The 23,355-nt window shown below is 34.8% G+C and overlaps 3 protein-coding genes across 4 annotated transcripts; all 3 read right to left on the bottom strand.

The window, feature by feature from the left end:
• Nucleotides 1–7,241: 7,241 nt before the first annotated feature.
• Nucleotides 7,242–9,261, bottom strand: LOC140954327 (putative disease resistance protein RGA1). The gene is made up of 2 exons (XM_073403526.1): nucleotides 8,791–9,261; nucleotides 7,242–8,708 (listed from the first exon to the last, which is right to left on the bottom strand). The coding sequence occupies exons 1-2, from the start codon at nucleotides 9,259–9,261 to the stop codon at nucleotides 7,242–7,244; spliced, it is 1,938 nt and encodes a 645-aa protein (XP_073259627.1).
• Nucleotides 7,829–10,948, bottom strand: LOC118060647 (putative disease resistance protein RGA4). Its single transcript, XM_035073905.2, has 2 exons — nucleotides 10,774–10,948; nucleotides 7,829–10,002 (listed from the first exon to the last, which is right to left on the bottom strand). Exons 1-2 carry the CDS (start codon nucleotides 10,831–10,833, stop codon nucleotides 9,487–9,489), a joined length of 576 nt encoding a protein of 191 aa, XP_034929796.1. The 5' UTR covers nucleotides 10,834–10,948; the 3' UTR covers nucleotides 7,829–9,486.
• A 6,996-nt stretch (nucleotides 10,949–17,944) lies between these two features.
• LOC118060645 (uncharacterized) lies at nucleotides 17,945–23,266 on the bottom strand. Of its 2 annotated transcripts, none has more exons than XM_035073902.2 (8): nucleotides 22,407–23,266; nucleotides 21,422–21,616; nucleotides 21,112–21,344; nucleotides 20,544–20,793; nucleotides 19,778–19,923; nucleotides 19,333–19,538; nucleotides 19,072–19,196; nucleotides 17,945–18,689 (listed from the first exon to the last, which is right to left on the bottom strand). In XM_035073902.2, the coding sequence occupies exons 2-8, from the start codon at nucleotides 21,561–21,563 to the stop codon at nucleotides 18,106–18,108; spliced, it is 1,686 nt and encodes a 561-aa protein (XP_034929793.1). In that variant the 5' UTR covers nucleotides 21,564–21,616; nucleotides 22,407–23,266; the 3' UTR covers nucleotides 17,945–18,105. The 2 variants fall into 2 exon arrangements, with proteins under 2 accessions (XP_034929793.1, XP_034929790.1); XM_035073899.2 differs by having other exon boundaries at nucleotides 17,946–18,689; nucleotides 21,432–21,616.
• Nucleotides 23,267–23,355: the final 89 nt, after the last annotated feature.

The raw sequence follows: 23,355 nt of genomic DNA, 5'->3' as shown, positions 1-23,355 counted from the left end.
AGCGTTTGGTTGATGCAACCTGTTTGGTTCAACTGTAACCACCGTTTTATAACTCCATGGGGCCCACAGAAATTGAGTTTCAAACGCAGGGTAAACAAAAGCATGTCTCACATGCTTTTTACCGTTGCTGCTGTTCAGAAAACGCAGCAAACTTTACCAAAAAATTAATTTCACACCAAAAAATTAAATTCCACCCTATCTGCCCTCAACTACACACCATCGTCTCCCCTCTTCTGCAATATTCGTCCCTGAGCTCCCGATCCACAGCTATCCTCTTCTTAAAAAATTAGTTCTCCTCCTCGCCACAAAACACACCCACACACTCGTTCTCAAGACAAAAGGTAAAAGAGAGACAGAGAGACAAGGAGAGAGTTGGGCTTCTTCCTCATCATCTCTCTTGGCTGCGAGGGAGAGAGACAGTTTACTGCTGTTGTAAACAAGGTTAGACATCACTTAATCCTGCTTTTGTTTGATTGATTGTGATGCGTCGTCCATTCTCTAACAAAGACACCGAATTTGTTGTTAGCCGACTGTAAATCAAGCCCATCTGCCACCGATCTGCTGTCGTGAGGAACTCATCTCGCGTTTGAAGAAGACATGCACTGACCCAGGTAATTTTATTCCCACTTGACCTAAAAAAATTTTTTAGATCATTTTGTATCATCTTAAACTAACTGTTTTTCCCTAACAAAAATTATCTCTTCCTGTGACTTTTATTTGCAGAACCAACGAGATCATCGAAATATTATCTTCCTGGAAAGCTGAAGCAGAAGCATCTTACGAAGCTCATTCTCGGTTGCACACGAAATTACCAGGTTAGTTGCTCTGTATTGGTTCAACAATTACTGTATCTGTCTCATTGGAAATTTTGCATGTGATTGTGGTTCTGCGTTGTGTTAAAATTTGACATGTGAATATTTGCTTACACTTTTATGCATACATAAGCACAAATACATTTGATATCCTGTTGGTTTTGATGTGGGTTTTTTTTTTAAATGGAGCTACCCGGTCATTATCTTCATTGTCTCTGCTAAAATTCAATTTTAATCTCTTCTGTCATGCATTACTTTATTTTTCTCCAGGTTTTTGTTTGTTTTTTCAAAATTACTTGTGTTTACGAAATGTGTCATGTTCCTAAACTAATATATATTGTCAAAATTAACATAAGGATCTATTTTTTATTAACAAAAAATAGTTTTAGGTACTCAAATTAAAAAAAATAAATTCATGGATTAAGTTTAGTTTGGCTCAAATTCAGTATATATATATATTTTTTAATTTAGCCAACTTACTATTTTAGATTCCATTATTTAGGAGTTATAGTCTCTTTTGCTGTAGTTTTAGACTAAAAACCGAGTTGACTATTTATTGAATCTCTTATCACTATTTTTTTTGTTTCTTGTCACCAAACACAATTGAGATACAGTCTTATCTGTTGTTAGTTAGATTTCCTTCCGAATTGAATTTGTTTGAAGCTGAAATTCAATTCTATTTTTGATGCAACCAAGTGCTCTTACTGGCAGTTGCAGTCCCTGAGTGCCTGCCTCAATGCTATGCTTCTATGGATCATACACATAGATTTCAAGTATTATCTTGTGTGTTCTCTGCAATTAGCATTACTAGAATGATTATTTGTGTTCAACATAGTTTTCACTTGGCATGACCTAAAAAGTGTGTAGATTATGATATCTTATTGTAAAGCACAACTAGTTCAATTATACTTCCTCTGCATCCAGCATTAAGAATTTCGAGGTATGCTTTATGGTTACAATTCATTTGCACTATCTCCACAAATACATTAATTTCATGAGTTTGAGTGTTTTTTTTTTATTATTATTAATATGTCAAGTACATGTAGAATTTAGAAGTAATCATCTTCAACTTTGATACAATTATTGTAGTTCTGTACTGAATAATGCTCTTACTATCAAGTCAGAATCCAAAATACAATAGGAAGGAAAGTTTTGGTTTATTGCTCCACAGAAACCTGTCTCTTTTGCTTGTCCCTTCTACTTTTGGTCTCTTTAAGTCATAGCTACTTACGATTTATTTTTATCCTCACTTTTAAAGGAAATGCCTTTTTTATTAGAGGAATTTACACTTTGTATTGATGGTGTCTGAACTGGTGGTGAAAAACAGTTCAATTTGTTAGTAAAAGAGGCTGCAACTTTCAGGATGAAGGCAACCCTGTTTTTGTTCCCATTTCTTTTAGTTTAATCAAAATGATGTATTTTCTTTTTATAGCTCATGCATATCATACGAGCTGTGGTAATTTTGTCATTAACATTTTATTTAGATTTCATACATGACTCTCATGTCCAAAATCTGTCATTTTGGATGACAAGGTTTCACATAATTAGGGATGTAGGGATCAATTGTAGACTAATCTCACCCTCTTATATGTACACAAATTAGGCAAAAACGAGAACATGGATGATTCTCAATCACAAGATAAGGCTTGTTGGACTAGAGAGATGTTGCATGCTTTTTGTGACATATGTATTAAAGCAATTGAGCAAGGTATGCGGCCCAACACCCATTTCGACAAAGCTGGGTGGAAGTTTGTTATGAATAGCTTTAAGAATCAAACTGGCCATGCATTAACGAAAGCACAATTAAAGAATAAGTGGGATGGAATTAAAAAAGATTGGAGAATATGGAAAAAGTTGATTTCCGAAACAGGAGTAGGATGGAGTGCTGAACTTGGAACAATTGCAGCTCCTGATGAATGGTGGAAAGCTAAGAACCAGGTCTGTTTTTTTCTGTATTTTTACAGCTGTTCTTTACTGTTTGGTTGCATGCTTTCACATAATTTTTTATGCATTTTTTCATTCATTGTCCCGTGTTGTAGGAGATACGCGGGGCAAGAAAGTTTAGGCATGCTGGGATCGATCCAGCTTTGTGTTGTAAATATGATATCATGTTTACAAACACTGTTGCAACCGGTCAGTATGCTTGGGCTCCATCGCAGAGTCTGAATTCTGATGAAGATGGTGGTGGTCAAATGCACATTAACGCAATGAATGATGACCCTCAACTTCATGAAGGTAGTGGAGATTCCGAGGAGGGTAGTCTTCCCAATTTCGTTGCCGATGTGGAGAATATGGTGGCTGGTGTGACTTTTGCCAATAGCACAAGCAATCCCACCGGTAGTAGTGGGAAAAGAAAAGGTGTGCAACAAAGTTCTAGACAAAATGAGAAAAAAAAAAAAGGAGTGCCGGAAGGGGATCTCAATTATTTACTCGATTAGATAAGTTAGTGGATAGTGTTTCTACAAAGAGTGAATGCACGTCAAGTGTTTTAGATAAAAAAGGTTGTAGCATAGAAGAGGTGATGAAGGAGTTTCACTCTATTGAGGAAGTGGTGTTCGGTAGTGAGTTGTATTGTTTTGCAACTGAGTTTTTTATGGTTAGAAGTAGGAGGGAAATGTGGGCAACAATTGGTGATATGGACCGAAAATTTCAGTGGCTGAAATTAATGTTCGATCGAAGGGCAAACTACCGACCTTCAAGTAAGTTTACATTTCATACATGGAAAACTTACATTAATGTATGTTGTATGTTGCAGCAATGAAATTCTGTTTTGTGTCAAAAAAATTTCAATGTTTATGTGTTTCTTCGCAGGTTAAAGTGCAGCTCAAATTTGAGGTTCATGAGGTGTTGCTACGGCTGTAGAATTGTAAAATGGGTTATGCAAACGGTTCTGCCTTTGCTGTTTTTCCCAGGTTTCGTAACTTGTAACGTATCATATGTTGAACACTTTTTATGTATTTGTAGTTGTCGGCTGTTTGTTATGTTTGAGAAATTGTTAACAGCTATTGTTGTTCCTTTTAGAAGCTGTTATTGTAGGTTTAATAGTCTAATTTCAATGCTGGATAATTCTGTTTTCAGTTGGCTTTTTTCAGCCTTGAATTTTATATTGTAACGTAATGGATTGCATTGTGTTTTATGTGTTGAATGGCTGCTGATTGGTTGAATGTATGTTGAGTTGAAAGGCAGCTAAATGGTTGCACTATAGTTCCTTGCATGACTGTTTGAAAGTTGGTTGAATGGGAGTTGGTACCTTTGAATGGTTGGTGATGGTAAAAATGTTTGCTGTTGGGTTTGGCAGCAGTAAATATATGTTGGTGTGTGTGTTTCTATTTAAGATGCATTAGAATTTCTTTGCATTTTCATTGGCTGGACACAAAATTTGCAAGCATTCCAACGTGTATTGAGGGCTGTTTCAGGAAGTTTTGTTGTTGTTTTTACACTGCAACGTGAAGTGCATTGACTTTAGAAGGTTGGTTGTTTATTTTATGGATGCTTTTTAGTTAATAATGCTTTACATTTATGTTTTGTTAGCAGAATGTTGGTGTAAACAATTGTATGGCTGCTGCTCTTGCAATTAAACAAGTGTATTTATGGTTTTTTTTTCAACTGACAGCAGCCCCTTCTCTTTATGGCTGCTGTCATTGTCAATTAAATAAGTGCATTTATGGTTTTTGAGCTTGCTTGTGCATGTACTTGAGAAAATCCTTAAGTTTTTTTTCATGCATGTGCATGTTAATGTGCAGTTCAAGTGGTCAAAAGTGCTTTGATATTAGGGTTGAGTCATTGAGAGTAGGCAGTTCTGAAGCCTCTTTGGAAAGATTATACACATGCGCCATGTGCTCTTGTCTGCTAGTGCATTTCCCTACTGTTTTTGGGTCTTTTTATACTGCAGAATCGGCAACATTTTTTTCACATAACAAGCTTATCTAATTTCTGGCCAAGTCATGGATAATTAAGTTGTAATATGAAAATGGAAAATACTGCATTAACATAAAGAAAAAGTCATGGCTTATAACAAAGTAGCTGAAGACTCTTCTTATATAAGTAATGTTTTACACCTTGCTACCAATTCGGGATTGCATGGCATTTCAAATCAGAACCAAGTTCTCTGAATGCATACTACTCTAAAGGAACACTGTGATAGGATACAAGGGATATGAATATAGGCCCTATATAGTGCAGGTCTTAATTATATAAAAAGGGATTCTAATGTTTTTGCATCAACTGTTCTGAAAAGTTGGCTAATTTCTGCTATCAATTGAAAAGATATTCTATATTCTTCATATATTAATTGATAAAATTTGATATTACCCTGGCGGTGATAATCGTGTACATTACAATTATTGTTATGTTAAAAAATAGTGGATGCGTTACGTATACGTTAAAGATGCTCGATCTGTACCGCTTGATCGAATATAGATGTTTTATGTTAAGACTGTCATGAACGACAAAAAAATTCAAAATAATTGAGTCAATGAACATTTATTTTGTATCGGTACAATGCAGGTTAAAAATTGATTCAAATTTTTTTTTGTAGATATGGATGCGAACTGGTTTAATGCACTGTTTGATGAACATTACGAAAATGTTATGAATAATGTTGGTCGGCATGTGTCCGATGGGTTTGCTGGTACAAGTTCTGTAAGTGGATTTGGAGGAAGTTTCAGTGATGGTTATGGAAACTACAATAGTGAGGTTCAGGATGACGACATAAATCAACAGGATGACGATGACAGTGGAGAATTATTTTGGCGTAGAGAGTGTGATCGCAAAAAATTAGTCATCTGCACTGCAGGAGCAATGGCTTTATATCACGAAGCGTATATTTATAAAGAGCCATGTATGAATTCATATAACACTGGCATGCGATGGTTGATGGAAATTCTAAATGGTCATTGGATACGTTGTGTGAACATGTTTCGGATGGATTCTGACACATTAAAAAGTTTGGCTTTGGAGTTGGAAACGATGTATGGGTTGAAACCGTCTAGACGGATGAGTGTTATTGAGAAATTAGGCATGTTTGTCTACACTTTAGCTCTAGGAGCATCGAATAGGGAAGTGCAGGAGCGTTTTTAGCATTCAGGTGAAACTGTTTCAAGAAATTTCAATGAGGTGCTTCGTTCTGTGTGCTTGCTTGCAACGCATATAATAAGACCAGTCGATCCAGAATTCACAACAACTCCATTGGAAATTGCAATGAATCCGAGATACATGCCCTATTTCAAGGTAAGCAATATTGTGTACAAGTAGTTGAATATTTCAAAAGCTTATAATCAAATATTTACGTGCAATTAAATTGATTCGGCAATAAACTTTATGTTTTTGTAGAATTGCATTGGAGCGATTGATGGAACACATGTACGTGCATGTGTTTCACAAGAAAATCAAATACCATTCATTGGTAGAAAAGGTATACCGACGCAAAATGTAATGGCAGCATGTAGCTTTGACATGCAATTTACATTTGTTTGGGCTGGGTGGGAAGGTAGTGCTCATGATACAAGAATATTTTATGAGGCGATTGGAAATACAAACATACAATTTCCGAGGCCACCGGAAGGTAGATTTTCTTTAAAAAAATATGTTTGTTCAGCTGTTCTAATTTTTTTTTTATGAAGTTTTTTTGTAAGTGGGAAAAAATTCTGACATCTATGCAGGGAAGTATTATCTTGTTGATTCGGGATATCCGAATGAGTACGGTTACTTGGGTCCATATAGAGGGGAAAGATATCATCTTCCAGAATTTCGTCGACGAGGACAACCCCGAAGTCGAGAGGAACTATTTAACCGAGTCCATTCATCATTACGATGTGTGATCGAACGTACATTTGGAGTTTGGAAGAAAAGATGGCGAATCTTGCAAACCATGCCTGAGTTTCCTTACGAATCACAGGTTAAAATTGTTGTCGCATCAATGGCGCTGCACAACTATATTCGACGGAAGTCGAGGCAAGATGTTGCATTCAACAACTTTGATAACCACCCTGATTTCGTTCCTCAAGATATTTTTCCCGATGTCGTTCCACAATCACAAACGAGTTCACACCAGAGGGCGTCGGGTATGGATGATATTCGTGATGGCATTGCAAATTGTTTGATGGGGCAATAATATGTAATTGTAATAACAAAACAAACTTTGATTATTTAGCCGGTATTTATGTGCAAACAATATTTTATTTCCTCTTAACAAAAAAACTTATTTTATTTATGTCCTTTTTAGTCATTTTAGTTCCAAAAGCAACCACAACCACAATTTAACCAAACATCTTTTTAACCACAATAAAGTCAAACCACAACTTTAACCAAACACTCAAATTATATACACAAACCACAGAAAAAGCACTTTTTTCAAAAATCACTTTTTTCCAACCGCAACCACAACAATTCCAGCAAAAACAAACACTTAAAGCGAAATAATTAATACACTTAAAGCGAAAAAATAATGTGAGAAATCTTTTGCCAAACTTCACCCCTCTTCTCCTCCCCGTAACGATTCGTTAGAATGGGGCACCTTCTTATGATTAATTCCTGTAGAGGCGCTGCCAAAACATAGTCTGGTAGTGCTCTCAACAACGGGCAATTAACAATCATCAACTCTCGAAGTTGTGGCATAATAGATATTATTGGAGTTGTGTTGGCATCTTCTTCTCCCACTCTCCTTTCATTTCCTTCCCACTCTTCTACTTCTTTGAGATCCATAATCAAAAGTTTTTTTAATTTGGGGAAAGCAGTGACCCTTGCAATTTCTCCTTCATTAATACTGGCATTCTCAGCTTTTTCTATACCTAAAAATCCAGCATCCAACCTTCTCACCTTCATCGACCTCAATACCAGGCTTTCAAGGTTGGGCAATCTTCCCAACGGAGGCAAGACCTCCACGTTTGTACAAAGACCGAGTGTAAGCACCTGTAATCTGGTTAACGTCATCATCCAATTTGGCAAATCCAACCCTCCGTACCTGGTTATGGTTAGATTTTCCAAGTATGACGGAGGCTGTAAAACTTCAATTAAAATGTTGTTCTCCCGGTTTAAGTTGAAATCCAATTGCAAACAAAGCAGGCGATTCTTATTCTTGAGTTGTGCTTCTGCAGCGTCACTCGCATCTTCTTCACCTCCTCGTAGATTCCATATAACAAGACTCCCGATGCGATTTAAGTTTTTTAATTCTCTTAGATTAGCTGCTTTACTTTCATTCGCACCACCACCACAAACAGTAAACCCATCCAATGTTCGCAGACCTGTTATCCTCTCTATTCCCTTTGGTATGAAGGCCACACCTGAACCAGAAATCCGGAGATGCCTCAATTTGATAAGTTTTCCAATCGCAAAAGGCAATTCCTTGAGAGAATCACACCAAGCAACGTCTAGGGATTGCAGATTGCATAAATCACACATGGTTTCTGGCAGGGACTCCAACTCTCTACAGGCTACCAAATTGAGGTGTCTCAAATGTATCAATTTCCCTACCTCGTTTGGTATTTCTTTGATTGGAGACATTGACAAATTCAATGATCTGATGCATCTCAACTGCTTGAATACATCAGGTAGTGCAGCTCCAAGCCAAGCGTCTCTAGTGTCGATCAAGAGGCTGCGAAGACCTTTTGCTTTGTGAATGGACACGGGAAAAGAGGTCTCGTTGGGCAGCATCATGCTTAAATGACGAACCCTTTCAATTGAAGTCTCCATTGTTGCTTCTCCAAGTTTACTGGCATCCACTGTTAGACATTCATTTTTTGTCATATATTGGGCAAAATCATGCACTATATCATGCATCTTGAATCTAATATCTTCTTGACCATACGTCTTAAAATCTTGGAAGAAAGAACGCGCTGCTAAGACTTGAAAGTACTGCTCTCCAATAGCCTCCATATCTCCACCTGAAGTCTCCTTGAGCTATCCACATCTTCACCAATTCATATTTGCGCATCTCGTAGTCTTTTGGAAACATGGCACAATACAAGAAACATCGTCTTACCACAGAAGGTAAATCGTAGTAACTCAAAAGCAAAGATAGAAATATTCCTCTTTCAACCTCATCTAGCCCCCACAGTTCGGTAGATAAAACACGTTCCCACTCTTCTCTTGTTCTTTTAAACTGCATTAGACCTCCTAATACCTTGGCAGCTAGCGGCAAGCCCTTGCACTTGTTAGCAATTTTATCACCGATATCTGTCAATCTTTCACGCTCATCTTTGCTTCTTTCCTGGAATGCCACATGATTGATTATTGACATGCATATCTCATCAGACAATTTCTCAACATTGATCTGGTGGTCAGTTCCCATAATCGTTGCCACAGTGCCCTTACGAGTGGTCACTAGAATTTTGCTTCCTCGTGCACAGCCTGTGAAAGATGGTTTCAGTTGTTCCCATTGCCTATGATTGTCTGTCCATACATCATCAAGGACAAGAAGCAACCTCTTTCCCTTAATGGATTCAGAAACCATTTGCAAAAGGGATTGCAATTCAATCAAATTCGGTGTACTCCCTTCAAGCTGCTCAAGGATAGCTTTTGCTATTCTAACCTCATCAAATGGTTCTGAAACACAGACCCATATCTTTTTCTCAAAATGAGCCGTTACCTCAGCATCCTTATAAGCTAGTTGGGCGAGAGTTGTTTTTCCAATTCCGCCCAGCCCTACTAGAGTGATGACATCAACGTCTCGTGCTTCCTAACTACTTTCACCCACCAACTTGCTTACAATAGTTTTCTTTTCAACATCTCGACCAATCACGCTTGATTCATCAACAAAGGCGGTACTTGTTAGTCGTTGTAGTTCATCAGTGGCTCTGTACAGATCAAAGCCATACATAACTCTCTCTTTGGCAATGTCATCCACTTTTTCACATACTTCTTTGATCTTAAAGGCAATGTCGCGACGTCGAACCACTTGATTGAGACAAAAGCGAGGAGATCTCAGGAAGGAACATCGTATCTTCTGTAGGCTGCGAGTATTTTCTTCAGCTTCCTCCATTTTCCATCTAAGAATTGCAGTGCTCCATTCATCTAGCACGTCATCCATATCATAACATGCATCTTTGAGCTTGTCTACCCAATCTCTTACAGCCTTATCCTTCACTTGTTTTCTATCTGCATCTTCAAGGACAGATTGGATAGCAAGGAGATTGCTTTTCAGCTTGTCACATTGTTTCTTCACACCCACTACTAGGTTCACCTCTTCTTGTACCTATTAGTGTACAAAGGAAAAGAAACGCTAAGCATGGGAAACATTTCTGTGATTTCAAGACAATTTCACACCCCCTACTAGGTTTACCTCTTCCAGTACCTATTATTGTAGAACAGACAAGGAAGTTCAAGCATAGGAAACATTTCTATTTTGTATTAATATATTTTATTGTGAAATGGATTTACTATATTAATAATTTATATATAATTAATATAGGCATGGAAAGAGTTCAATATTCTCACGAGAGAAGTAATATTTCTCCTTTGAACCGACATAAAATCTGGTTTTCATTTTACATTAAACTATAGATATATGGATGTATAAAGGCAAGTGAATAAAAGGATCTGCATGTATATATTTGTGAAGTCAATTTAGAAATAAAGGCATGATAATAAGATTGTGTGATAACTATATAGTTTTAATTCACACCAAATACTCACTCGCTAATCCTTTGAACTTTTTATTGATTATTTTACCTTTAATAGTTCAGTTTAAAGAGAATTGGCAGCTCTTGTTTTGTCTTTTTTTGGTTTTCTTATACTTGGAATGATATATTTTCTTTAGGTTATTTTTAGAAATATGAAAAATAATAAAACTAGAAAAAGAAGTCTTTAATAAAATCGAAATATATACTTGAGGATTTAAAATATTATTTTTATTTTTTCAAGTTAAAAGTATTCTTTTATGAGAGGAAGAAAAAAGGCTTGAACTTTATATATATTTCTTATCTTTGCTAGGTAAATCAGGTTATTGCAGATGGCAGAAAAATACCTGTTGAGCAACGATCGTGGTTAAGTGCTCCAAGATCGGAGATAGAAGTGCCTCAGCCATCGTCTGTTTAGCTCTGATTGGAGAGAGAGAAGCAGTGATGATAGGAAGACAGAGAGAAAGAGAGGGTGAAGGGAAGGAGGCGGCTGATTGTGAATGGAAGTTTATATACTTGGGGTTTCTCGTTGCAGGTGGAGTTCTTGCAACTTGTAGTGTTTTTTTACTAGTGAAGCTTGTATTTTAGTGTCTCCACATTTTTTTATTAGTTTTTGTAGGGCTGTGGTAAAGGAAGATCAGCGCACCTTGTAATTTTAGCTGGCAGTAAACCTGAAGTAATGAGAAAATAATTTTAGCCAGCCGGCCCAATTTATTTTGGGCTAATAGTGCATATAAGCCTTATCCCTTTATTTTTATTATTTTTTATTTTAATATTTAGCTAAATAATTTTTTTTGAATATCAAAAAATTTCAAAAAACATTATGAATGTTTTTGAATTCATTTATGGGCCTCTGTTTTTTTTTTTTTATTCATTGTATATTTGTATATTTGATTTTGTGGATTTTTATGGTGAAATGTAAATATAGTATATGATACATTTGTTTTTCTTAAAAAAAATATGTATGATTTAATTTAAATTCATTTTATTCATTAATCTAAAAATTATGTAAGTTTCTACTGACTTTAAGGTTTGTGAGATTCAAACTAGTAACTTGAGGTTCAACATCTCAGGTCGAGAATTAGGTCTTACTATGAGAGGGTTAATCTAGATTAATCTAATTTTTTTAATAAAAAAATTAAAATAATATTGTTTTGACCGAAATTGTTTTTTTCAAAAACAAAACTATCAATATTTAAACAAGTTTTACTTGAGTCTATCAGGATATTTTAACCAGGTCAAACCATATTAATTCTTTTCTTTATTATATTTTTTTTGAAGTTCTTACCTTTATTACCAAAAAACTCACCTTAATTTCAGAGTCCTTACATCTCTAATTAATTATAATTACCTTACCGGTCATAATGTTCTTTTCTGTACCCGATGAATGATATTATTTCTGAGATTTTTGAACATGTAATGACGGAAGCCTGCGGTGGACTGGTTCCCTTTGTTATGTTACTGGAGTCGCAATGTTTCGAGGTCTCAGACCAAATTAATTCTCTTCCTTTTTGCAGCAAAGCTGTATCTCTTGCTACTTGCTAGAGGCGTAATCCCAGGCTACCACTGTTTTGGTGTTGCCTCTCTCACCATTGTTATTAGGTTGAATTAAATACCAGAAGATTTCTGAGTGTGCAATGACTATATGATTTAACTAACCAATACACTGTTAAGGCTGTGGCGTATGAACTTCATGCGCCGGCGTGTGTCACCATTGTTCCACCGTGTGCCGTTGCAGCCTCCACCAATTCCAGCAGCTCCAGTTTTTTTCTCCATTGCCTCCATTGATGGTCCAATTTTCAAGCTCACAAGCATGACATCTTTAGTTTATTTTTCATGAATTATGTTTGTATTTTGACAAATCCAACAATAATGATTTTGATTTAGTTGTTTCTGGTTATGGGACACAAAGTGGTGTTTTTTATTAAAAAAAAAAAAAAACAGAGAGAATGCAAGAAAGAAAGTCACAGCTGCATTTGATAGAATAAATGTAAGTAGGAAATAAAATCCAATTCAAAAATAGATTACAAATGATTTCAATCCATTTACAGAAAAAGGGTATATAAAATATATGGTTTTAAAACAACATTGAATCAAATCCACCATGTATACAAGGCTTACAAGTTATTTAACATAGTCTCAAACTCAAAAACACCAAAGCATGCATATAATATTGGGTGTCAGATTCTGTATTTTCTAAACCTGAAACAACAAGCAATTAAATTCCATCAACAACCAACTCAAGTTCTATACCATCTTGCAAGTTATATACCATCAACGACAAAGTTTTTAAACCTTACTTGAGGGTCAACATCCCGGGTCAAGAATTAAGTCTATTATGAAAAGGTTAATCGAGGTTAATCTAATTTTTTTATAAAAAAAAGTTAAAAAACATCGTTTTGACAGATATTAATTTTTCCAAAAAGAAAACTAATAATATTTAAACAAGTTTTACTTGAGTCTACCAAGATGTTTTAACCAGGTCAAATCATATTAATTCTTTTCTTTATTATGTTTTTTGAAGTTCTTATCTTAATTACCAAAAAATATCTACTTAATTTTGAGATATATTAAATTTGGTTTTATAAACAGTACCTTGACATTATTTTTTACTGAAATTGATTTTTCCAAAAAAAAAACCAGCAATATTTAAATAAGTTTTACTCGAGTAAAGATGTTTTAACCAGGTCAAACCCTATTAATTCATTTCTTTATTATATTTTTTGAATTTCTTACCTTAATTACCAAAAAAAATCCGTTTAATTTTGATATATATTAAATTTGGTCCTATAAACAGTATCTTTTATTTAGTTGATCCATTGAATATCTGGTGCCATTCAATTCAATTTAATCAAACTTTTATTTGGTTGAAGACAATTTGGCAATAAAAATCTTGTAATTTTGATGATGGCTCTTGAACTGGAAACCATGTTTATATCGCAGATATATTCTTGGACACCACTCATAGGTGAGCAATTAGCCACTCTCAAAAATCAAATCACAGGGAAGAGCCTATCAACTCGAGGGCCACAGAGGTTTCCATTTGCATGTGAGTTGGGATGCAAGAATCAATGATTCTTATGAGGTCGATCACACACTTCTATGTGAATTGGGGTGCACAATTCTTTTAAGGAGAGAACTCATCCTAGTCCAAGCACATTTTACTTCGGAATTCTTATGGCATAAGGTGTACGATACTAAATACACAAGTCCTAGTTAATATCCTCTACCATGCAATGTAGTGGTTCAGCCGCACCATTTCAAATTGTTATTATGTCTAGAATCTATGTTCAGGTACTGCAATCTATCTTGAATTCTTGGTCTTCACTTAATAACAAGTTTGGTCTGGAGAGTCCTTGAACTTGAAAGGGGCTGTGATGGCATTTGTAGAGATCATATCTATTGGTGAAAAGTTTTCGCGTTAGGTTTGGATAACTTTATTATGATTTAATCCACTAAATTAATGTGTGAATAACAAACGGTGCTTAATACAACACTGAATGAAATCCTCCATCTGATTATACCAGAATGCCCTTCGATTTGATTCCAAAAATATCAAGGGAAAATCTTCAAATGCACAAAGTAAATCGGAACCCACAGTGAAGTAGCTCTTCAGTATCTTCTAAGCCCAAGCTGTCAAACACAGACCAAAAGCAAACGTGTCATAACCAAAACAACCCAATGAATGGTAGATGTTAAAATGAGCATTCCATTTTCTGAATGACAAAAATCCCAGTGACCTAGCTATGACTTGCATAATTAATTAAAATGGATTTGTTAAAATATAGTAAAATATTACACCGTTAAGAATTAACACTGGTAGAAGAATTTACATGCTCCTGCCGGTTCTAATTAAAGAGTTCTGTCTTTCTCACCTATAATAATATATCATGAAAATAAATGTTTGGGATGTGAGAAATCTTTTGCCAACCTTCACCCATCTCCTCCTTCCCGTAACTTTTCCTTAGAATGCGGCAACCACTTATGTATAATTCCTGTAGAGGCGCTGCCAAAACATAAAAGCTGTCCCTTTTATGTTGGATTATGCAAATATGGAGGTATCTATATTGAATCTGATATCACAGTTTGAATTTATTGTCTTCCGTTAGTAAATCTATTGGTCTGAAGAATCCTCTGTCTGGAAGTTCTTTGAATGGGGCTGTGATGGCATTTAGAAAGCACAGGCACCAAGGGGCTTGCCTTTCACTAGCAGAAATCATATTTATTATTGAAGATTTTTGTGTTGGGTTTTGATAAATTTATTTGGATTTAATCCACAAAATCGATGGGTATCATCTCTTTTAGATGAACGGTTTAGCTTCTAAGTCTGCTATTTTGTCCGATTGTTTATGTGGTAGCTTCTGCGTTTGAAACAGCCACAGCAACTCAATCGTTTGGTTATGCTCCAACTTTATAGTAGTGAGGCCTACCATTAATGATAATATTTGGTGCTAAATTTCTTGTTGTGAATTGCAGAAAACAGTTGCTTGATCTTCACTAGGATGGTGATTGCAAATAATAATTATGCAACCCGGTGCGAGTTGCATGTTAAATAACTAGTGTATATCTAGATACAGATGGTGGCCTTTTGCGGTATTAGGTTGAGATTTTGAAAAATGTTTTTTAAAAAAATAATAGCTAGCGTTCATGTCCCCTGTATAAACAAGGTTTTGATGTAGAAGATCTGAAAGCAAGCAACATTGTTGAAATTCTCATGTTTAGTACATTGAATTGTCTACCCTTCCAACGTGTAAGAAGAGATCGACGATTCAGTCGAGACTCGATTGTTGGCACTCAGAGAAAATAGCCAACAGAAGGAAAACGTCGAGAATGGCCTCTGCTTCACATGGGGCTCGAAGATCGGACAGGGACATGTAGACGCCAATCCCCTTATCGCTTAATCCACTCTTCCCTCTCCCTCTCAACAATTTTTGTTTCTATCACCACTCCAAATTACTAAATACCTTCCCTCTATTTTATCCACGGCATGCTATTTTCAAGACTGGATTTGTGTGCGGTGCTCTCATGAAGAAATGGAGAGGCTATTTTGGTAATGGAGCGATCAATACAAATATCCCAAGAGGTGAAATTTTGGACATGCAAGCGATCGTTTTCGCCGTCCGTGTCGTTGTAAGAGGGGCCACCGTTGATTGTGCCTTGGCCATAGAGTGATATTCCACGCACCACCAACACTGTTCAAGGGCCACATGAACATGGAGGATTTACAGGGGCTGGCAGGGGCAGGGTCCTGCAAGGTTTTTTTCTTCTTCAATAAATTAGATTTTTATCTTTTAAAATAGAAAATTTAAAATTTTGGCCCTCCCTCTAAAATATATTATCCAATTTGGCATTCCCAAACTACAATTCCTAACTCCGCTGCTTACTATACACACGAAGTCATTGTTTTATGATGAAAAAATAATAATGTATTTTCTGCTTTTCTTGTATTTTTAAATTTTGGTTTTCTTTTATCTTAGATTTTATGAATGATGAATTCCATAACAAGGATGATACATTCTCATTAATCATACATGTCATTAATAACTTTAAAACATAGACATCTAATGGTGAAAAATATAGATACAACCATCAATTAAAAAATAAAAACAACGATTAAATATATAAAAAAAGTAATGGAAGTACAAGAAATAAAATAGAAAAATTAAAATTAGAGACACTTCCGTTGAAAAATATAAATAATCAGAGGCCCTTAAAACACTATACACACACACACACAAAAGATTAAGCGCATTGAATAAACAACATGGATCCTTGGAGTGGCTATTTGTCCAGGCCTTGGTGAGGTGGTGCAAGTAAATGAATTCACACCAAATACTCACTCACTAATCCTTTTCAACTTTTTATTGATTATTTTACCCTTAATATTTCAGTTTAAAAAGAATTGGCAACTCTTGTTTTGCCTTTTTTGGTTTTCTTTGTTAAAACTTCCTAATCGTGTATACGAGCATAAAAGAATAATAATAATAATAATAATAATAATAATAATAATAATAATAATAATAATAACAACAACAACAATAAAAATAATTACTGCATTAATTTTTCTTGGAAAATGTTTTGATGGGCACCTTTACATATTTCTCATAGAAAGTGTCTAAGATGCTCTATGATACGATTTCAATCCAATTAAATATTTTACATATTCATGGAAAATCCTCTCCTTGAATTCTTTTTGCCTTTTATCATAAATTAAAAAAAGAAAAAAAACCCCATTCATGTTAAAACAAACTTTTCTATTTTAATTTTTAAGAATACAATGTTTAATAAGAGAGATTATTAAATAATCATATAATATTATAAATATTATTATTATGAATTTCACTTTTCACATGAACAAGAAAGTATTGCATTAAAAATATCTAATGATAATGAAATTCTCTTATTATACAAGGTAATTGGAGTTTCTCTAACTCAATATATGTTGATCAATACATGGATGTAATTATCCTGTTATTTGTGGATATCATTAAATAATTAGTACAAAAAATAGATTTTCATGATTAAAAAAATAAAGAAACTTTGAAAAAAGAGAAGCAAAAAAGAAACATAATATTTAATGTCTTTGATTATTTATTTAAAAATTGATATTTATTAACATTTTGTTAATAGATAAGAGGAACTCCTTTGTCCTGAGGAGCCTAAAGTTTTTTGTTCATCTATTAGAATTATTGAGCCTTTGAAAACTTAATTGGAACAAAATTCCTTAAAATCCCAAATGGGAAATGAATTATAGCTTTGGAACTAATTTGAGGTTTGTTATAGTTTCTTTACAAAATAATCTACCAATTATGAAGTGCAGATCATTGTATTTTTATCAATGTTTAGCTGCATGAGGTTTCTTTTCCATTGAGTCAAGTTTTTCTCTGTTTTTTTTTTAATATAATAACCAAAAAAATAACTACTTATTTTTTAATGAAATAAAATAATTTAAAGGTATATGTAAGATCATTGTTATCAAATCTAATTGTACAAGTCAATTATGTAATTTGTTAATATAAGACTTTATTTAGGCTAAGTTTTACATTAAATCATATAAAAATTCATTTAGTTAAATCTGATGGACTCAAATGAAAATTAAATATCTAATTTGGTATTTAAAAAAAAATTAAAACAATATCATTTTATATCAACTCAAGTAAATCAAGTTAGTCTGTCATCCATATATTATAAACAAAATCAAGTTTAATAACTTCGTGTAAAAACAGATTTGTTGAAGTGTAACTTATGGTACTTAAAGGGTTTAAATATTTTTTTTTTCTTATAAATAACTAATGCACATGCATTCACTTCATTTTCATAATATATTATTTGGTAATAAAAAAAGAAGAACATATTGCAAATATTTCATCAAATTTTAAAAAAGAAATCAATAAAGTGAAACTATTTATTTTTTGAATAGTCTTCTTATGTGTGGACATTGATAAAACAATTATTTTCAATAACAGCTGATTATAGTCAATTTCATCCAAATACTTATCATGGAATGGTGCTTTTTTATTTTTGTAAAAAATTCATTTTCTATAATAGTATTCCATGCTAATACAAGAGTTCGGAGGTTTGATATAATATAAATATGAATCACATTAATTATTAAATTCCATCCTAATAACTGAAATCCTTATCTTTTGAGTTCTATAGACCCGATCAAGGAACATTAATCATGCAGGAAGAGCAGCCTCCATGCCCTTATGCATTGTTCTGATTACAGTGGTAACCTGTTCAATTTGATCGTCGCTTGAGCATGCTGATAGAAGTACTTTGGCAGTTCCTCCATCAGGGTGACATCCAGCATCGATCATTTCTTCAAAGATTTCCAAGCATCTTGCGTATAGTTTCTTTCTAGAGTAGGCTCCTAATCTTGAAGTCCAAGTCACAACATCAGGTTTCAGATTTTTGGTTGGAAGTGATTGGAAAATACCTTCCATTCTCTCGACAAATCCTGCTCGTCCATATATGTTGATTAAGATGTTGTATGTACTGATATCAGCTCCATAAGGTCCCTTTTCCATTGCAGTTAGAACTTCCTCCATCTTTTCAAATTGGCCAAGCCGGGCATACAAGTGCATCATGCTGTTGAGGACAAACGTGTCTGGTTCAAGCCCAGATTCGCTCATCTGGTTAACAATTTCTTCGCATTTATCCACATTTCTTGCTCTTGAGTAGGCACAGAGAAGTAGCATGTGTGATTTCATTGTAGGGGTTATTCCTAGTCGCTGCATCTCATTGAATACCGCTTGAGCATCTAAAAAACATGAAGGAGCAGCCAAATCATTAAGCCAAAACTTCATTCAAGGAGCATGTACGAAAAACAAGAGGAATTTCTTCTAAGCAAGGAAAGGTGTCGCAAATGGATGAAATGCTGATAGCCTGATAATATCTCATACAACTTTATCTTGTTTCCTAGGAAATCTTAGAAAGATTATGGCAGATCTCCAGAATAAAATTGAACACTGTTCCAAAATATAATCCAAATGTTGCAATATAGATCCCTTCAAGTTCGTAGTAGATCCGAACGTTTTTAAACCATTACATGCTCAAACTGTTCCCAAATTCTCTGGAGCTTAATCTTTTTCCAATTCTCACTTAATAAAGTACATTGATACTATTTGGTTCAAGCATCTTACCCTCATGAAGGCCAGCTCTCCCATACGCATCTACCATGATGTTATATGAAGCTCTATCCGGCTCACAGCCCATGTGCCGCATGAGTGAAAATATTTCTGCAGCCCCGTAAGGAAAACCTGCACGACTGTCAGGACAAGATAGTTAAATATCATCAGTTCTATTGGGAATCTCTCTTGGAAGCAAGAAGCAGCACCTCCAGTATTCTTTTTTTATTTTCTTTGAAAGATTATTGGAAAACCATATCATTCTATGATACTAACCTGTAAGCTTCCATGAGCGCATTGTAAGTATACACATCAGGCTCAAGCTTATCTTCTTGCATCTGCTCAAATATTTCTTCTGCCTTCTCACAGAGTCCCTCTCTAGCAAACGCGTTCACCAGAGCTGTGTATGTGCAGATATCTGGTCTGCATTTTTGACTTCTCATTTCGTTAAACAACTTCAAGGCCATGTAAGATTGACTTGCCTGTGTACAGGAAAAAGATTAGCAAAATGAGTTTTTAAGGATCCTAAACACCACTGTTGTCCAGGGTTATCAGAATTAATAACCATATCTTTGAATTTAGTCTGATAATTGTTTGAAATTAAATGCATATATTTCAAGTTGTTTCGTAGACTTTACGCATAATTTTCTACTGGGACCAGTGGCATTTCAAGAAGATCAGATTTGCAGAATAATTCAGAACCAAATACCACTGAGCTTACCTTCCCATGAAGGTTGATCAACAGTGTATAGGTGTCAGTAGAGGGCTGGCAGCCGTCATTTTTCATTCGCAGATAGATCTCAATTGCTCTTTGAGGGTTTCCAGCCTTCGTTAACCCATCAATATAAGCATTGTATACAATTGCACCTGGCCAAAATTAGAGTATAAGCTCACTTTTCACTCATTGAATGTGCATGCAAGTGTATCAACAGAACAGCTTGAAAAACGAAAATCTGAGAAGTGTAAATAAGAGAACGAAACACAAAAGCAGAACTAATGCCCTGTATTTCACCACCACAAAAAGAAGAGAAATAACCCACGCAATCTCAAAAAGGAAAGCTACAGAAGCAAGTTTGTCATCCAGGAGCCTCTAGCCTAATCCAGTTCCGGTGTAGCTAAATTAGCAAGGGGGTCCCTCTTGGTTTAATCAACCATTCTCTAAGCATGGTGATGTAGATAAGGAGTAGTAATCACTACTATTATAGTAGCAACAAGAAATATGCAGGCCATGAACCAATCTTCTCTCTTCCTACATTTAGTATACTTCACCCCCGAAAAGAAAAAAGAAATACAGCTCTGTGCAATTATTGAGCAAGGTTTCAAAATTTAAAACGAATTTAACCCCACAAAAAATCAATTTTTGAGGCAAAGAATCTTACAAGTCGAGGAAATTTTTGTTTTGTGAGAAATGGTTGATGTAGTCCAATAACTTCTTGAAAATACAATTTCCCTAAAAGCTAAGAAGAAATGAATTGGTAAACACATACTTGGAGGAAGGCTATACTTTCGCATATCGACAAAGGCAGCTTCAGCTTTTTCTAACAATCCACATGCACAGTAAGCCTTTATAAGAAGGGCATAAGTGTCTTCAGTAGGGATACACCTGGCTTGAAGAAGATCAACATATGTTTCTTCTGCCTTCTTGTACAAAGATTTTTGCCCATAAGCATCTATTAGTAAATTGTAGCACATGACATCTGTCTGGAAGGAGCTCTTGTACAATATCCATTGACATATCTGGAAATTTTAGAGTTACACCCAACAAGATTATTAAGAATTAAGAACAAACGATATCAAAAATGTCTATATAATAAATAGAGACAGTAAAGATTTGTTTCATTTAGTTGTAGGAAAATGCTGGTATATGAGAATTCCAAACACCAACTGCAGCACCAACTACTTAAAGGAGATTTGAACAATCGAGGATTCAGTCTTAATGGTTGAAGAGAAAAATACTGTGCAAACATCCTGCCACAAAAATATGTGAGTGCAAGGTGGTTTAATCCATCGCCTACCACCTTACACTATGAAAGAAATAAGGCACGATTTACTCACCAATGCAATCGGATCCCATTGTTTATTCAAACGAAGTTGGACGGCTACATTAATAAGATCATCCCAAGTCTCGTGAGTGACAGGAAGAGTATCAAGAGCAGCCCAAACATTATTCGGATCCACTTCTTTCCGCACAAAGTTCAGAATCTGATGAGCAACAGGACTTAGCACCGGGAAAATTCCATCAACAAATCCAGATCCATATTTCCATCCTTGTCCCCTCAAAGAGCCACCTAGGTAAAATAGATGACTTAATAATTAAAGCCATATTTGCTTGAGGAGTTATATGTATGAGCACAAAGTGAATTACTCCGTATTACATCGTTTCCTGGACAACTTTTTGTGATCAAAGATTCGCCATTTGCCATGTTTGTCGATATAGACCCTGTCGCTTTTCCACTTTTTAACATCTCCACTACTGGAATTCTTTTCTCTGCGTCTGAAATGACCATTCCGGATTCTTGATTCTATAAAAATATGATTCAGTGTGCATCTAACAAGCAACCTGCAAACACTAATCAAGTAAACACACAATTGCCAGCAACAAAATACACACCTCTTAATTTAAAGTCATTACACATAGGAAGCAACCAAATAAAATCCATAGAAAGGATGCTTTACACTTCAAAATAATTGGACAAAGAGAGACACTAAAACTACTTTTAATCACAATAGGAAACACATGAAATGCAAACCAGAAAACCTAGTTAAAAAAGAAGAAGAAAAGTTGTCAACTTTCCCTTTCTAAACCAAATATCTTCTCCCTTTCTTCCGCAATAATTCTTAACTACTGTGAGTATAGGTTGTATTTTCATTACAGAATCAAATATTAGTCTAAACTATCTGATTAAACAACAAAAATCAAAATTTGCAAGATAAACAAGGCCACAACTGTTGAAGACTGGTTAGAGTTCAACAACGATAAGCATAGCACTCTGACAGCTAAAACTGGTCCATCATCTTATAACTTCTGAAGTCACAGTAAGACTCTTTAGATAATGATGATTGCTCGTTCAATATATATGAGAGCCAACAAAATACTAAAATGTTTTAACTAACAAGAACACAAAACAATTTAGACATCCTCTGTCAAGTGAACGTTGATACTTAGCAATTCCACTGAAACCCATTTCCCAGAACAAGAAATTCCTTGAAAAAGCAATATTATCCAGCAAGAGGAGAAAGAACCACCATAATTGAAGTTAATAAATACAGAAAATAACAAGGCAGCATGAACAGCAATAGCAGTGGCATTGCATTAGGAAAGAGAGGAAGGAAGGAAGGATACGACTTACATGAAAGCATAAAAGAGGAGTTTGGGTATCTGTAAACATTCAGCAAGCAAGAAGATATGTGAAGAGTGTTTTCTTGGATAATGGACTACGTGGGTGAAGACCAGCACTGCCAGACAAAAGTAGCTTCTTATTTTTTCTGTTTACTAAGGGACAAAAGCCTCAAAATATCTCTAACGAACTTAAGGAGTCAAACAATAGCATTCTTGTAGCCTCGTGGTGTCTTTGAGGTTGCATGGGATTCTATATTGAGACGGTAACTGATAACGAACTTAACGAATTATCAATTCTAAAAAAGATTATGTTTCATTAAAAAAAATAAGATCAAAGGTTAGCTTGTTTAAACACAATGGACAAATTATTGTCATTATTATTAGTATAATTTAACAGCAAAAACTCTAGCATGAGACTTGTTGCAAAGACGAAGCTATGAAGAGCCAATTGAGTTGCAATTCGACGTTACTAGCAGCAGTTTCCATGCTAAAAAGCTAAAAACTGCTGTTAAAATGGGTTAAAAGGCTTATTAAGGTTGCGGTGATTTTTTTGAAATTTTTTTAAAAAATTAATTTGTTTTTATATTTTCAGATTATTAATATTAAAATAATTTTTTGAAAATAATTAAAAAATATCATATTAATATATTTCTGAATAAAAATACATTTCAAAAAACAATCACTGCCCATTCTCTAAATATAAACAGGGTTACGTTGTGCATTTCCATTTTTACAACTTTTGTGTAAAAATCAGCTATAACTTTTATGTCTTCGATCAAATTGACGAGATTGAAGAAATAGAGTGTAAACTGGAAAATTGAGCTAAGTACAAGGACCCAAAAATAAAGTAAGCATAAATTCGATATCCATATTCCATGGCCCGTCTTTCACTCTTCAGAGCTCCATTGGAAATAAATAAGCCCCTCTCTTTCACTCTTCAGAGCTCCATTGGAAATAAA

This window comes from Populus alba, chromosome 12, assembly GCF_005239225.2.
Source record: "Populus alba chromosome 12, ASM523922v2, whole genome shotgun sequence".
Taxonomy (NCBI): Eukaryota; Viridiplantae; Streptophyta; class Magnoliopsida; order Malpighiales; family Salicaceae; genus Populus; species Populus alba.
The sequence above is the reverse complement of the archived record's forward strand: the minus strand, read 5'-3'. Positions and strand labels throughout refer to the sequence as shown.

Coding starts and splice junctions, on each gene's coding strand:
- LOC140954327 (XM_073403526.1), bottom strand. CDS start 9,261: ATGGTTTCTGAATCCATTAAGGGAAAGAGGTTGCTTCTTGTCCTTGAT. Junction 8,709..8,790: donor ACTACGATTTACCTTCTGTG/GTAAGACGATGT, acceptor AGATGTGGATAG/CTCAAGGAGACTTCAGGTGG.
- LOC118060645 (XM_035073899.2), bottom strand. Junction 21,345..21,431: donor AAAGTTGTCCAGGAAACGAT/GTAATACGGAGT, acceptor TATTTTACCTAG/GTGGCTCTTTGAGGGGACAA. Junction 19,539..19,777: donor TGATCAACCTTCATGGGAAG/GTAAGCTCAGTG, acceptor TCCTGTACACAG/GCAAGTCAATCTTACATGGC.
- LOC118060647 (XM_035073905.2), bottom strand. CDS start 10,833: ATGGCTGAGGCACTTCTATCTCCGATCTTGGAGCACTTAACCACGATC. Junction 10,003..10,773: donor CCACGATCGTTGCTCAACAG/GTATTTTTCTGC, acceptor GTACACTAATAG/GTACAAGAAGAGGTGAACCT.